Source organism: Hyla sarda, chromosome 8 (assembly GCF_029499605.1).
Source record: "Hyla sarda isolate aHylSar1 chromosome 8, aHylSar1.hap1, whole genome shotgun sequence".
NCBI lineage: Eukaryota > Metazoa > Chordata > Amphibia > Anura > Hylidae > Hyla > Hyla sarda.
This window is the reverse complement of record NC_079196.1, coordinates 101,078,433-101,092,178: the sequence shown is the minus strand read 5'-3', so window position 1 is coordinate 101,092,178 and position 13,746 is coordinate 101,078,433. Positions and strand designations below refer to the sequence as shown.

Sequence of the window (13,746 nt, the reverse complement as noted above, 5' to 3'; positions counted from 1 at the left end):
TCCTAAGGTGTAAAATGGCCTGGTCCTTAAGGGGTTAAAAACAAAAAAAAATGCTGTCATAATAAAGTAGACATCTGAAAGTATAAGTTTCAACTATTTGGTCAGTAAGTATAAATATATGCAACCTATTAGTGTTAAAATAGCAAAGAATTTGTAATGTAATGATTTTTTGCACTGTAAAAAAAACTACAAATGATATCAGCTTACTTTTACTATGTACATGAAGGACAACTTGTGACAAAAAAACATTGTCAGAATTATCGTGATTGGCAAAACGTTACCTGAGTTATTCTCTAATAAAGACAGACATCCCCGATTTGAAAAAACTGGCCTGGTCTTTCAGGGGCGTACAGGTTTATTTGTATTGGTTCTTAAGGGGTTAAGGTGAAAATGGGCTTGGTCCTTAAGGGGTTAATAATTGGTGACTACAACTTTGCAGTGATTCCAGGGAGTCTGAGGTAGACTGAAACATACCCTGTCTTCCCTATCAGCTCTGTCTCCTCAGATGGGCTAAAGGCTCGGCAGGCAGTCGGAGCAAACAGAGTTGAAATCCATTATAAGAAAGACATAATAATTGGAAACTACTACATAGACTTCTTCACCATTGAGAGAGAATATTTTTCCCATGTAAATGCAGATAATTTACCTTAGTTATTGTACTGTTACTATTATAATAATTTGTGTATTTGTTGTATTGTTGTAAATTAACATGCAGATTCTCTCTTTATTTTTAAGTAAAACAGATTTGATAAGCATTCTGATAAAGGTGCATAACAAGATAGCAGATGAAGATTATCTAGTTAAAAAAAATGGTGGACTACTAAAAGTGAAGCAGATGCCATCCTATCATTCTGAATTGCGGAAAACACTGATTTTGCCACTCCCATCCAATGGACAACCAGTAAACTAATGACCTCATGTAAGAAACAGTCTATTTCTGATAGTGTAACAGTCCTTTAATCTGTCATCTGACAATTAGAATTATTTGGAATCATGGAAGACCAAAAGTGCAAGAGCTATTACAATACTTCTCTAGATTAAGAAAACATTTTATAGTAAAATATTTTATGTTTGCAATGATGTTGTTTAGACTTAAATGGAATGTATTGAATTTTTTTTACTGATTATAGCCAGATACCGAAACATGGTATATTTTAATAATCTATTTATTGTTTTCTGATTATAATCTTTTTTTCATTAATTTTTTGTACATTATTATTGGGGCTGCCATCCTACCTAAACAGTTTTTAGAGATATGCTTAATGGCAAGCCCAATGGACATAGGAAACAATAGACTCAGGAACAAAAACAATACAGCAACATGGATTAAAGGTTATTGCTGTCAGAATACAACAAGGCACAAATAAAAATGGTGCTGGTAACTAAACACAAAAACTACCTGATGCCATGAAGTTAAAGCTTATTTTTACTTATTTATAAAAAAAAAAAAAAAATAATATATATATATATATATATATATATATATATCTATATATACTTAGGGTATGTGTCTCACCCAGGGTCTACAAGTAAAAGCGACATATAAGGATAGGGGGGAGGGGTCTGCTGGAGGTTGTATACAAATAGATCGATACAAATAGTAAAACCTTGTTGGGTGAACCTGGCTTTGCATCTTTTTGTATTTTGCACATATGAATACAATCTGATGATGCACAGATGTGTTACAGGCTGATATATGTGGTTGAGCTATTAAACAACAAAAAAAGCATACTAGTTGATTCATATAAATGTTGTTAAATGCCCTATAAATAATAGAGCAATATTAATGGAAATGCCTGAATAAATCATTTATCAGAAGAAAATGCACAATGTCTTTTATTTGTATTGTTTTTGAGTCAGTATTTCTTTCTTTATTCATCTGCATTTTTATATTTTACAGGCTTTCTTGATTTTAATGCCAAATTTATGTCTTTTAGAACAAAATGCACTATGCAACCTCTTTATTATATATTTATCTTATTGTATTCCATATATACACAATGTAAGTTATGAATGCCATTGAGGCAACATGAAATACTAGATATATACTTTATTACAGGTTTTTCTTAGTCAGTGTCTTCCTGTTATGTTTGTGGAGTCATTGTAGTTGTTGTTACCCCTTTATTAGCATACATTAACCCATCATTTCCTTTTTGCTGTCACCTACGTATTGTTATGCTATGCGCTCCGGCCGCACACGCTGGCAGTGAGTGCATGGTCCGGTTACCTGCTGCCGGCGGGGCTGGGACTTCCATCCTGGGACGCGCCCACATGTGAGCCCCAGTCCCTCATTCAACTGGTGCTTCTCCGGCCCCAGCCTCTGCCTCTCTGCTCCGGCACGCGTGTCCCCGTTTCCTAGGGCGTGCGCGTAGCTTTAAGATTTCAAGGGTCAGTGAGCTCATTAGTGTAATTCACCTGTGGCTCATTGATAAGTTCCTCTACCCTCCTCACTTCCCTGCCGGATCTTTGTTGCCTTGTGCCTCAGAGAAAGCATTCCTGAGAGTTGCCTTACCGTGTATGCGATCTTTTGCTCTGTGACTTGACCTTGCTCCTCTGCCGCATGCCTAATGACCTTCTGACTATGCTACTTTGCTGCCTGCCTTGAGCTTCTGCTATCCTGACTACGAGCTGCCTTATCCCTCCTGTGCCTCGCATCTCCTCAGCCACCTGTGTGGTCAAGCCGTGCCAGGGGTAGCGACCTGGGTGTCGCCTGCCGCAGCAAGTCCATCCTGCTTTGCGGCAGGCTCTGGTGAAAACCAGCGGCACCTTAGACTCCGCTCCCTGGTACGGTCCGAGTCCTCTGCCACAAAGGTCCAGCGGATCCACATCCACCGGAGTTCCTGTCTTCTGAAATGTGAGTGTTACATGTATATATTCATGCCAAAGCCTTAGCAGTATATTGTACTATATTCATGTTTCCATCATTTTTATTACTTGGGAAAGCAGAATTGGCTTTATAATCAAACAGATAATATCAGAGCTCTAGGCTAGGTAGAATTAAAGCATTAACATATATTTATTAGAAATATTAAAATAATTAATTAAAAATGGGCCCAGTGGGCACAGCAGCAGGTATATGCGATGATTGTGAAGAGAAGTAAACAGAAGAGCTTATGCAATATCGTTTATGCGCAGTGGTAAACAAAATACGTTTATTCAATAAATGCAATTCCCAATCGTGGTGTTATATAAGTTATGATTAAGGATAGTGATTATTGGTTTGGTTATTACACAGTGGCTCTCATTTACTATTGCAAACCCAACATGTTTTGTCGGGTTGTGCGCCAGATTCTGTTGCATTGCGCCAGAAATTCTGTCTATGCCAGAATCTGCGCCACAAATTCTGTCTGCGTCAGAATCTGCGCCAGAATTTGCGCCAGAATTGAAAAAACCCGACTAACTTTCCATTATACTAAAAAAAGGGCGTGGTCACCATGAAAGGGGCGTGGTCTCCGAAAAGGGCGTGTTCCCGATATTTTCACACAAAAAAACCAACATATTTACTAAGGTTTTCACAGAAAATGTGGTGGATTTGAGCTGAGGAAAACCCCACAGATCAGAACCTGTGTAAAAAAAGCAAAGTGTAGGGAAAGTGGAAAGTGGAGGGAAACCTTAGTAAATACCGTAGAAAATAAATTGTAGGGAATTAAAACCCATAAAGAAACCTAAACTCCACTTTTAGTAAATAAGGGCCAGTAAATGTCAAAGGAATTTTTGTGGCGTATATACTTCCCAATAGCAATATGTCCATCTATGCCACATTCAAATAGTATTTCCATAAACAGTGCATATGTGTCAGGTGGTGATGTACCTGACCTGTCTATTTTAAGTATTGTAGAAGGCCTCCTGTGAATGGTCCGGATGATATATCTTTAGTAGCAGTTGTTGTAGCCCAGTATGGGAGTTGTCACCCAGTACCCTTGCTGCCCTCTCAGGCAGCTTCCCTGCAGTGTCCCTTGGGCCCCCCCTGCATCTGTTCTACTGTAATTGTATGCAGGGCCGGTTTTAGGCTTAGCGTGGCCCTAGGCAAAATCAAAAGAGGGGCCCCAAAAGTCGTAATAGTGCACTAACCAGATTTGCACATTTTTGGTCACTTCAAATACCATAAAAAATATCTAAAAAGAAATTGAAAAGTCCCATCAAAACAAAAATGGTACCGATAAAAACTACAAATCACAGCGCAAAAAATGACCCTCATACATCCCTATATACAGAAAAATAAGAGTTACAGTGACCACCCAACCTACGATGGCCCCGACATATGATCAAATCGACATACGATGCTTTTTTATGTCGGGGCCATCGCATTAAGTGCTATCCGGCAGCGCAAAATGCTTAAGCTGCTGCCGGATAGCAGCTTAATGTTCCCCGTTGTTACTCCAAGCGCTCCGGGTCCCCGCTCCTCCCCGGAGCACTCGCAGCGTTTTCCTGTTCGCAGCGCCCCGGTCAGACCCGCTGACTGGGAGTGCTGCGATAATGTCCCTAGCCGGGATGCGATTCGCGATGCATGAGACCCGCACATCATTTAACAGGATTCAGCACCACCCACAAGACAGCTACCTGTCATGTCATGTCAAACCTGCACAGGTGTGCTAGATTATTATTATTTAGTTTTATTTTACTTTTTTACACCAATCAGTGTGCAAACATGGTCATTAAAACGCTAAATGAATAGACGTTCATAAACCAGTCAGTGCAACTCATCATTTTGGTCTCCAATTCTCAAACTCAAATTCTCACCCACGGAGGATTAAATGAGAATCTTTCTTGTTTAACACTGGAATGGGGTGGTGCACTGTTCACTACCCGAAGATACTGCCACATCGGGTCAATGCATAGGGCGACAGAAGCAAGCTTCCAAATCAGCTCCCTTTCTCAAAAATCCATTAAATTTATGGTCCCCAGATAGGGAACGTATCAGTATGTGCTCACAAGTCACCCATGTGCAAGTATTCACACAAAAAAAAAATGTGCCTGAGGATGCGATCTGTCGCAAGATCCTTTCTTTTTTTACACTTGATCTAAGCCAAAAGGCCTAGAGGGGATAACCGGGAAAGGGGTGGACCCAACCATGTCCCCTTCATGAGCACTCACATTACTCATAGGAATGGAAGGAAGGCTGGCAGCCAACCAGCCTCCCATACACTCTCTGGGTGGGTGGCAGTCAGCCACCCATACATACATACAGCACAGGCTAAACCCACATCATCACTTAAAAAAAGGACAGGCGACCATTGCACTCTGATGGAGCATTTAGCAATGCAATCCATAGCCTGGCTTTTGCCTGAACCCCCATTACTCCTCCTCTTGCATATAAGACAATATTTCAGATCTGCATATGAAAACAACACGCCTACCTTTGTTGCACATAGCTGCCTGCCTGTCTCTAGTTACCCCACTGGCTGTAGCTGCGTCCCTTCCGACATGGAATAACACCAACTGTAACGATAAACTGAAAATTAACAGTATAAACCTGCATCATTTTGGACTCTGGTATTTGCTGAATCCGGGTAACCTGACAACCGATGGTGGTACCGCTGGTGAATCTGGCCTTCTTGGAATCTGTTGGGCCTATGTGTTAGCTCACACATCACTTGGGTATCCATGGTAACTACCACAACATGGTCATCTGCAGTTTACATCTAGCCCTAGAAGTGGCATTGAATGGCATTTTAAAAGTGCTAAGGGTCCTGGTGCAATAATCCTCCCACGAGGATCAGCCTCAACGGCTTTGTAGATTGCACTCATGTCTGCAACTCCATATACATTTTTTTTTCTTCATGCTTCTTTCTTCATCCTTTTTTCTTTCTGTCATTCAGACTTTCATTCATTCGATCTCACTCACTCACTTGCTTTAGCTCATTTGTTCTCACTCACTCATTCACTCACTTACTCACTCAATCACTCACTCACTTATTCACTCTCACTCACTCTCACTCTCTCACTCTCTCGCTCACTAAGTCAGTCTCTCTCTCTTTTTCTTTTTATATATATTTTTTTACGTCTTCTTCTCCTTCTTCTTCTTCAGACCCTGTCATGGCACTAATGCCTTTCCAATACCACCAGCAGATGGAGACACTCCATTGCAACATTGGTTATGAGCAGCAGTTTCTAAAAACAAATGCCTCATGGCGGATTTCCCATCCATCAATGGATGGTAAATTTTGTTTTTATCATTCACTGACCACAGAAACCAATGCATGGTCAAGCAACAGCAATGACACACCCTTGTGTATAGGCATGAGACCCTCACGTCATTTAACAGGATTCAGCACCACCCACAAGACAGCTACCTGTCATGTCATGTCAAACCTGCACAGGTGTGCTAGATTATTATTATTTAGTTTTATTTTTTATTTTTTTTACACCAATCAGTGTGCAAACATGGTCATTAAAACGCTAAATGAATAGACATTCATAAACCAGTCAGTGCAACTCATGATTTTGGTCTCCAATTCTCAAACTCAAATTCTCACCCACGGAGGATTAAATGAGAATCTTTCTTGTTTAACACTGGAATGGGGTGGTGCACTGTTCACTACCCGAAGATACTGCCACATCGGGTCAATGCATAGGGCGACGGAAGCAAGCTTCCAAATCAGCTCCCTTTCTCAAAAATCCATTTAATTTATGGTCCCCAGATAGGGAGCGTATGTATCAGTATGTGCTCACAAGTCACTCAAGTGCAAGTATTCACACAAAAAAAAACGTGCCTCAGGATACGATCTGTCGCAAGATCCTTTCTTTTTTTTACACTTGATCTAAGCCAAAAGGTCTAGAGGGGATAACCGGGAAAGGGGTGGACCCAACCATGTCCCCTTCATGAGCACTCACATTACTCATAGGAATGGAAGGAAGGCTGGCAGCCAACCAGCCTCCCATACACTCTCTGGGTGGGTGGCAGTCAGCCACCCATACATACATACAGCACAGGCTAAACCCACATCATCACTTAAAAAAAGGACAGGCGACCATTGCACTCTGATGGAGCATTTAGCAATGCAATCCATAGCCTGGCTTTTGCCTGAACCCCCATCACTCCTTCTCTTGCATATGAAAACAACACGCCTACCTTTGTTGCACATAGCTGCCTGCCTGTCTCTAGTTACCCCACTGGCTGTAGCTGCGTCCCTTCCGACATGGAATAACACCAACTGTAACGATAAACTGAAAATTAACAGTATAAACCTGCATCATTTTGGACTCTGGTATTTGCTGAATCCGGGTACCTGACAACCGATGGTGGTGCCGCTGGTGATTCTGGCCTTCTTGGAATCTGTTGGGCCTATGTGTTAGCTCACACATCACTTGGGTATCCATGGTAACTACCACAACATGGTCATCTGCAGTTTACATCTAGCCCTAGAAGTGGCATTGAATGGCATTTTAAAAGTGCTAAGGGTCCTGGTGCAATAATCCTCCCATGAGGATCAGCCTCAACGGCTTTGTAGATTGCACTCATGTCTGCAACTCCATATACATTTTTTTTTCTTCATGCTTCTTTCTTCATCCTTTTTTCTTTCTGTCATTCAGACTTTCATTCATTCGATTTCACTCACTCACTTGCTTTAACTCATTTGTTCTCACTCACTCACTCACTCACTCAATCACTCACTCACTTATTCACTCTCACTCACTCACTCTCACTCTCTCACTCACTCGCTCACTAAGTCAGTCTCTCTCTCTCTCTCTTTTTCTTTTTATATATATTTTATTCCGTCTTCTTCTTCTTCTTCAGACCCTGTCATAGCACTAATGCCTTTCCAATACCACCAGCAGATGGAGACACTCCATTGCAACATTGGTTGTGAGCAGCAGTTTCTAAAAACAAATGCCCCATGGCGGATTTCCCATTCATCAATGGATGGTAAATTTTGTTTTTATCATTCACTGACCACAGAAACCAATGCATGGTCAAGCAACAGCAATGACACACCCTTGTGTATAGGCATGAGACCCTCACGTCATTTAACAGGATTCAGCACCACCCACAAGACAGCTACCTGTCATGTCATGTCAAACCTGCACAGGTGTGCTAGATTATTATTATTTAGTTTTATTTTATTTTTTTACACCAATCAGTGTGCAAACATGGTCATTAAAACGCTAAATGAATAGACGTTCATAAACCAGTCAGTGCAACTCATCATTTTGGTCTCCAATTCTCAAACTCAAATTCTCACCCACGGAGGATTAAATGAGAATCTTTCTTGTATAACACTGGAATGGGGTGGTGCACTGTTCACTACCCGAAGATACTGCCACATAGGGTCAATGCATAGGGCGACGGAAGCAAGCTTCCAAATCAGCTCCCTTTCTCAAAAATCCATTTAATTTATGGTCCCCAGATAGGGAACGTATGTATCAGTATGTGCTCACAAGTCACCCAAGTGCAAGTATTCACACAAAAAAAAAAAACATGCCTCAGGATGCGATCTGTCGCAAGATCCTTTCCTTTTTTTACACTTGATCTAAGCCAAAAGGCCTAGAGGGGATAACCGGGAAAGGGGTGGACCCAACCATGTCCCCTTCATGAGCACTCACATTACTCATAGGAATGGAAGTAAGGCTGGCAGCCAACCAGCCTCCCATACACTCTCTGGGTGGGTGGCAGTCAGCCACCCATACATACATACAGCACAGGCTAAACCCACATCATCACTTAAAAAAAGGACAGGCGACCATTGCACTCTGATGGAGCATTTAGCAATGCAATCCATAGCCTGGCTTTTGCCTGAACCCCCATCACTCCTCCTCTTGCATATAAGACAATATTTCAGATCTGCATATGAAAACAACACACCTACCTTTGTTGCACATAGCTGCCTGCCTGTCTCTAGTTACCCCACTGGCTGTAGCTGCGTCCCTTCCGACATGGAATAACACCAACTGTAACGATAAACTGAAAATTAACAGTATAAACCTGCATCATTTTGGACTCTGGTATTTGCTGAATCCGGGTAACCTGACAACCGATGGTGGTGCCGCTGGTGATTCTGGCCTTCTTGGAATCTGTTGGGCCTATGTGTTAGCTCACACATCACTTGGGTATCCATGGTAACTACCACAACATGGTCATCTGCAGTTTACATCTAGCCCGTGGCATTGAATGGCATTTTAAAAGTGCTAATGGTCCTGGTGCAATAATCCTCCCATGAGGATCAGCCTCAACGGCTTTGTAGATTGCACTCATGTCTGCAACTCCATATACATTTTTTTTTCTTCATGCTTCTTTCTTCATCCTTTTTTCTCTCTGTCATTCAGACTTTCATTCATTCGATCTCACTCACTCACTTGCTTTAACTCATTTGTTCTCACTCACTCACTCACTCAATCACTCACTCATTCACTCTCACTCACTCTCACTCTCTCACTCACTCGCTCACTAAGTCAGTCTCTCTCTCTCTCTCTCTTTTTCTTTTTATATATATTTTTTTCCGTCTTCTTCTTCTTCTTCTTCTTCTTCTTCTTCTTCAGACCCTGTCATAGCACTAATGCCTTTCCAATACCACCAGCAGATGGAGACACTCCATTGCAACATTGGTTGTGAGCAGCAGTTTCTAAAAACAAATGCCTCATGGCGGATTTCCCATCCATCAATGGATGGTAAATTTTGTTTTATCATTCACTGACCACAGAAACCAATGCATGGTCAAGCAACAGCAATGACACACCCTTGTGTATAGGCATGAGACCCTCACGTCATTTAACAGGATTCAGCACCACCCACAAGACAGCTACCTGTCATGTCATGTCAAACCTGCACAGGTGTGCTAGATTATTATTATTTAGTTTTATTTTATTTTTTTACACCAATCAGTGTGCAAACATGGTCATTAAAACGCTAAATGAATAGACGTTCATAAACCAGTCAGTGCAACTCATCATTTTGGTCTCCAATTCTCAAACTCAAATTCTCACCCACGGAGGATTAAATGAGAATCTTTCTTGTTTAACACTGGAATGGGGTGGTGCACTGTTCACTACCCGAAGATACTGCCACATCGGGTCAATGCATAGGGCGACAGAAGCAAGCTTCCAAATCAGCTCCCTTTCTCAAAAATCCATTTAATTTATGGTCCCCAGATAGGGAACGTATGTATCAGTATGTGCTCACAAGTCACCCAAGTGCAAGTATTCACACAAAAAAAAACGTGCCTCAGGATGCCATCTGTCACAAGATCCTTTCTTTTTTTACACTTGATCTAAGCCAAAAGGCCTAGAGGGGATAACCGGGAAAGGGGTGGACCCAACCATGTCCCCTTCATGAGCACTCACATTACTCATAGGAATGGAAGGAAGGCTGGCAGCCAACCATCCTCCCATACACTCTCTGGGTGGGTGGCAGTCAGCCACCCATACATACATACAGCACAGGCTAAACCCACATCATCACTTAAAAAAAGGACAGGCGACCATTGCACTCTGATGGAGCATTTTGCAATGCAATCCATAGCCTGGCTTTTGCCTGAACCCCCATCACTCCTCCTCTTGCATATAAGACAATATTTCAGATCTGCATATGAAAACAACACGCCTACCTTTGTTGCACATAGCTGCCTGCCTGTCTCTAGTTACCCCACTGGCTGTAGCTGCGTCCCTTCCGACATGGAATAACACCAACTGTAACGATAAACTGAAAATTAACAGTATAAACCTGCATCATTTTGGACTCTGGTATTTGCTGAATCCGGGTGACCTGACAATCGATGGTGGTGCCGCTGGTGAATCTGGCCTTCTTGGAATCTGTTGGGCCTATGTGTTAGCTCACACATCACTTGGGTATCCATGGTAACTGCCACAACATGGTCATCTGCAGTTTACATCTAGCCCGTGGCATTGAATGGCATTTTAAAAGTGCTAAGGGTCCTGGTGCAATAATCCTCCCATGAGGATCAGCCTCAACGGCTTTGTAGATTGCACTCATGTCAGCAACTCCATATACATTTTTTTTTCTTCATGCTTCTTTCTTCATCCTTTTTTCTTTCTGTCATTCAGACTTTCATTCATTCGATCTCTCTCACTCACTTGCTTTAACTCATTTGTTCTCACTCACTCACTCACTCACTCATTCACTCTCACTCACTCTCACTCTCTCACTCACTCGCTCACTAAGTCAGTCTCTCTCTCTCTCTCTCTTTTTCTTTTTATATATATTTTTTTCCGTCTTCTTCTTCTTCTTCTTCAGACCCTGTCATAGCACTAATGCCTTTCCAATACCACCAGCAGATGGAGACACTCCATTGCAACATTGGTTGTGAGCAGCAGTTTCTAAAAACAAATGCCTCATGGCGGATTTCCCATCCATCAATGGATGGTAAATTTTGTTTTTATCATTCACTGACCACAGAAACCAATGCATGGTCAAGCAACAGCAATGACACACCCTTGTGTATAGGCATGAGACCCTCACGTCATTTAACAGGATTCAGCACCACCCACAAGACAGCTACCTGTCATGTCATGTCAAACCTGCACAGGTGTGCTAGATTATTATTATTTAGTTTTATTTTATTTTTTTACACCAATCAGTGTGCAAACATGGTCATTAAAACGCTAAATGATTAGACGTTCATAAACCAGTCAGTGCAACTCATCATTTTGGTCTCCAATTCTCAAACTCAAATTCTCACCCACGGAGGATTAAATGAGAATCTTTCTTGTTTAACACTGGAATGGGGTGGTGCACTGTTCACTACCCGAAGATACTGCCACATCGGGTCAATGCATAGGGCGACAGAAGCAAGCTTCCAAATCAGCTCCCTTTCTCAAAAATCCATTTAATTTATGGTCCCCAGATAGGGAACGTATGTATCAGTATGTGCTCACAAGTCACCCAAGTGGAAGTATTCACACAAAAAAAAAACGTGCCTCAGGATGCGATCTGTCGCACGATCCTTTCTTTTTTTACACTTGATCTAAGCCAAAAGGCCTAGAGGGGATAACCGGGAAAGGGGTGGACCCAACCATGTCCACTTCATGAGCACTCACATTACTCATAGGAATGGAAGGAAGGCTGGCAGCCAACCAGCCTCCCATACACTCTCTGGGTGGGTGGCAGTCAGCCACCCATACATACATACAGCACAGGCTAAACCCACATCATCACTTAAAAAAATGACAGGCGACCATTGCACTCTGATGGAGCATTTAGCAATGCAATCCATAGCCTGGCTTTTGCCTGAACCCCCATCACTCCTACTCTTGCATATAAGACAATATTTCAGATCTGCATATGAAAACAACACACCTACCGTTGTTGCACATAGCTGCCTGCCTGTCTCTAGTTACCCCACTGGCTGTAGGTGCGTCCCTTCCGACATGGAATAACACCAACTGTAATGATAAACTGAAAATTAACAGTATAAACCTGCATCATTTTGGACTCTGGTATTTGCTGAATCCGGGTGACCTGACAATCGATGGTGGTGCCGCTGGTGATTCTGGCCTTCTTGGAATCTGTTGGGCCTATGTGTTAGCTCACACATCACTTGGGTATCCATGGTAACTACCACAACATGGTCATCTGCAGTTTACATCTAGCCCGTGGCATTGAATGGCATTTTCAAAGTGCTAAGGGTCCTGGTGCAATAATCCTCCCATGAGGATCAGCCTCAACGGCTTTGTAGATTGCACTCATGTCAGCAACTCCATATACATTTTTTTTTCTTCATGCTTCTTTCTTCATCCTTTTTTCTTTCTGTCATTCAGACTTTCATTCATTCGATCTCTCTCACTCACTTGCTTTAACTCATTTGTTCTCACTCACTCACTCACTCAATCACTCACTCACTCATTCACTCTCACTCACTCTCACTCTCTCACTCACTCGCTCACTAAGTCAGTCTCTCTCTCTCTCTCTCTTTTTCTTTTTATATATATTTTTTTCCGTCTTCTTCTTCTTCTTCTTCTTCAGACCCTGTCATAGCACTAATGCCTTTCCAATACCACCAGCAGATGGAGACACTCCATTGCAACATTGGTTGTGAGCAGCAGTTTCTAAAAACAAATACCCCATGGCGGATTTCCCATCCATCAATGGATGGTAAATTTTGTTTTTATCATTCACTGACCACAGAAACCAATGCATGGTCAAGCAACAGCAATGACACACCCTTGTGTATAGGCATGAGACCCTCACGTCATTTAACAGGATTCAGCACCACCCACAAGACAGCTACCTGTCATGTCATGTCAAACCTGCACAGGTGTGCTAGATTATTATTATTTAGTTTTATTTTATTTTTTTACACCAATCAGTGTGCAAACATGGTCATTAAAATGCTAAATGAATAGACGTTCATAAACCAGTCAGTGCAACTCATCATTTTGGTCTCCAATTCTCAAACACAAATTCTCACCCACGGAGGATTAAATGAGAATCTTTCTTGTTTAACACTGGAATGGGGTGGTGCACTGTTCACTACCCGAAGATACTGCCACATCGGGTCAATGCATAGGGTGACAGAAGCAAGCTTCCAAATCAGCTCCCTTTCTCAAAAATCCTTTTAATTTATGGTCCCCAGATAGGGAACGTATGTATCAGTATGTGCTCACAAGTCACCCAAGTGCAAGTATTCACACAAAAAAAAAAACGTGCCTCAGGATGCGATCTGTCGCAAGATCCTTTCTTTTTTTACACTTGATCTAAGCCAAAAGGCCTAGAGGGGATAACCGGGAAAGGGGTGGACCCAACCATGTCCCCTTCATGAGCACTCACATTACTCATAGGAATGGAAGGAAGGC

General features: G+C 42.0%; 1 protein-coding gene and 6 pseudogenes across 1 annotated transcript in view; 1 reads left to right on the top strand and 6 right to left on the bottom strand.

The window, feature by feature from the left end:
* Positions 1–1,390, top strand: part of LOC130284092 (caspase-8-like) — a 93,237-nt gene extending 91,847 nt beyond the window's left edge. Inside the window, exon 9 of the mRNA XM_056534091.1 lies at positions 736–1,390. Within this exon, the coding sequence (XP_056390066.1) occupies positions 736–910 (175 nt within the window). The 3' untranslated portion in view covers positions 911–1,390. The remainder of the gene's footprint in view (positions 1–735) is intronic.
* Positions 1,391–4,785: 3,395 nt separating this feature from the next.
* Positions 4,786–5,046, bottom strand: LOC130289440 (U2 spliceosomal RNA; annotated as a pseudogene).
* Positions 5,047–6,521: 1,475 nt separating this feature from the next.
* Positions 6,522–6,786, bottom strand: LOC130289931 (U2 spliceosomal RNA; annotated as a pseudogene).
* A 1,442-nt stretch (positions 6,787–8,228) lies between these two features.
* On the bottom strand, positions 8,229–8,496 carry LOC130289864 (U2 spliceosomal RNA; annotated as a pseudogene).
* Positions 8,497–9,966: 1,470 nt separating this feature from the next.
* On the bottom strand, positions 9,967–10,230 carry LOC130286597 (U2 spliceosomal RNA; annotated as a pseudogene).
* A 1,448-nt stretch (positions 10,231–11,678) lies between these two features.
* Positions 11,679–11,943, bottom strand: LOC130288633 (U2 spliceosomal RNA; annotated as a pseudogene).
* A 1,463-nt stretch (positions 11,944–13,406) lies between these two features.
* LOC130289478 (U2 spliceosomal RNA) lies at positions 13,407–13,672 on the bottom strand (annotated as a pseudogene).
* Between the last annotated feature and the right edge of the window lie 74 nt (positions 13,673–13,746).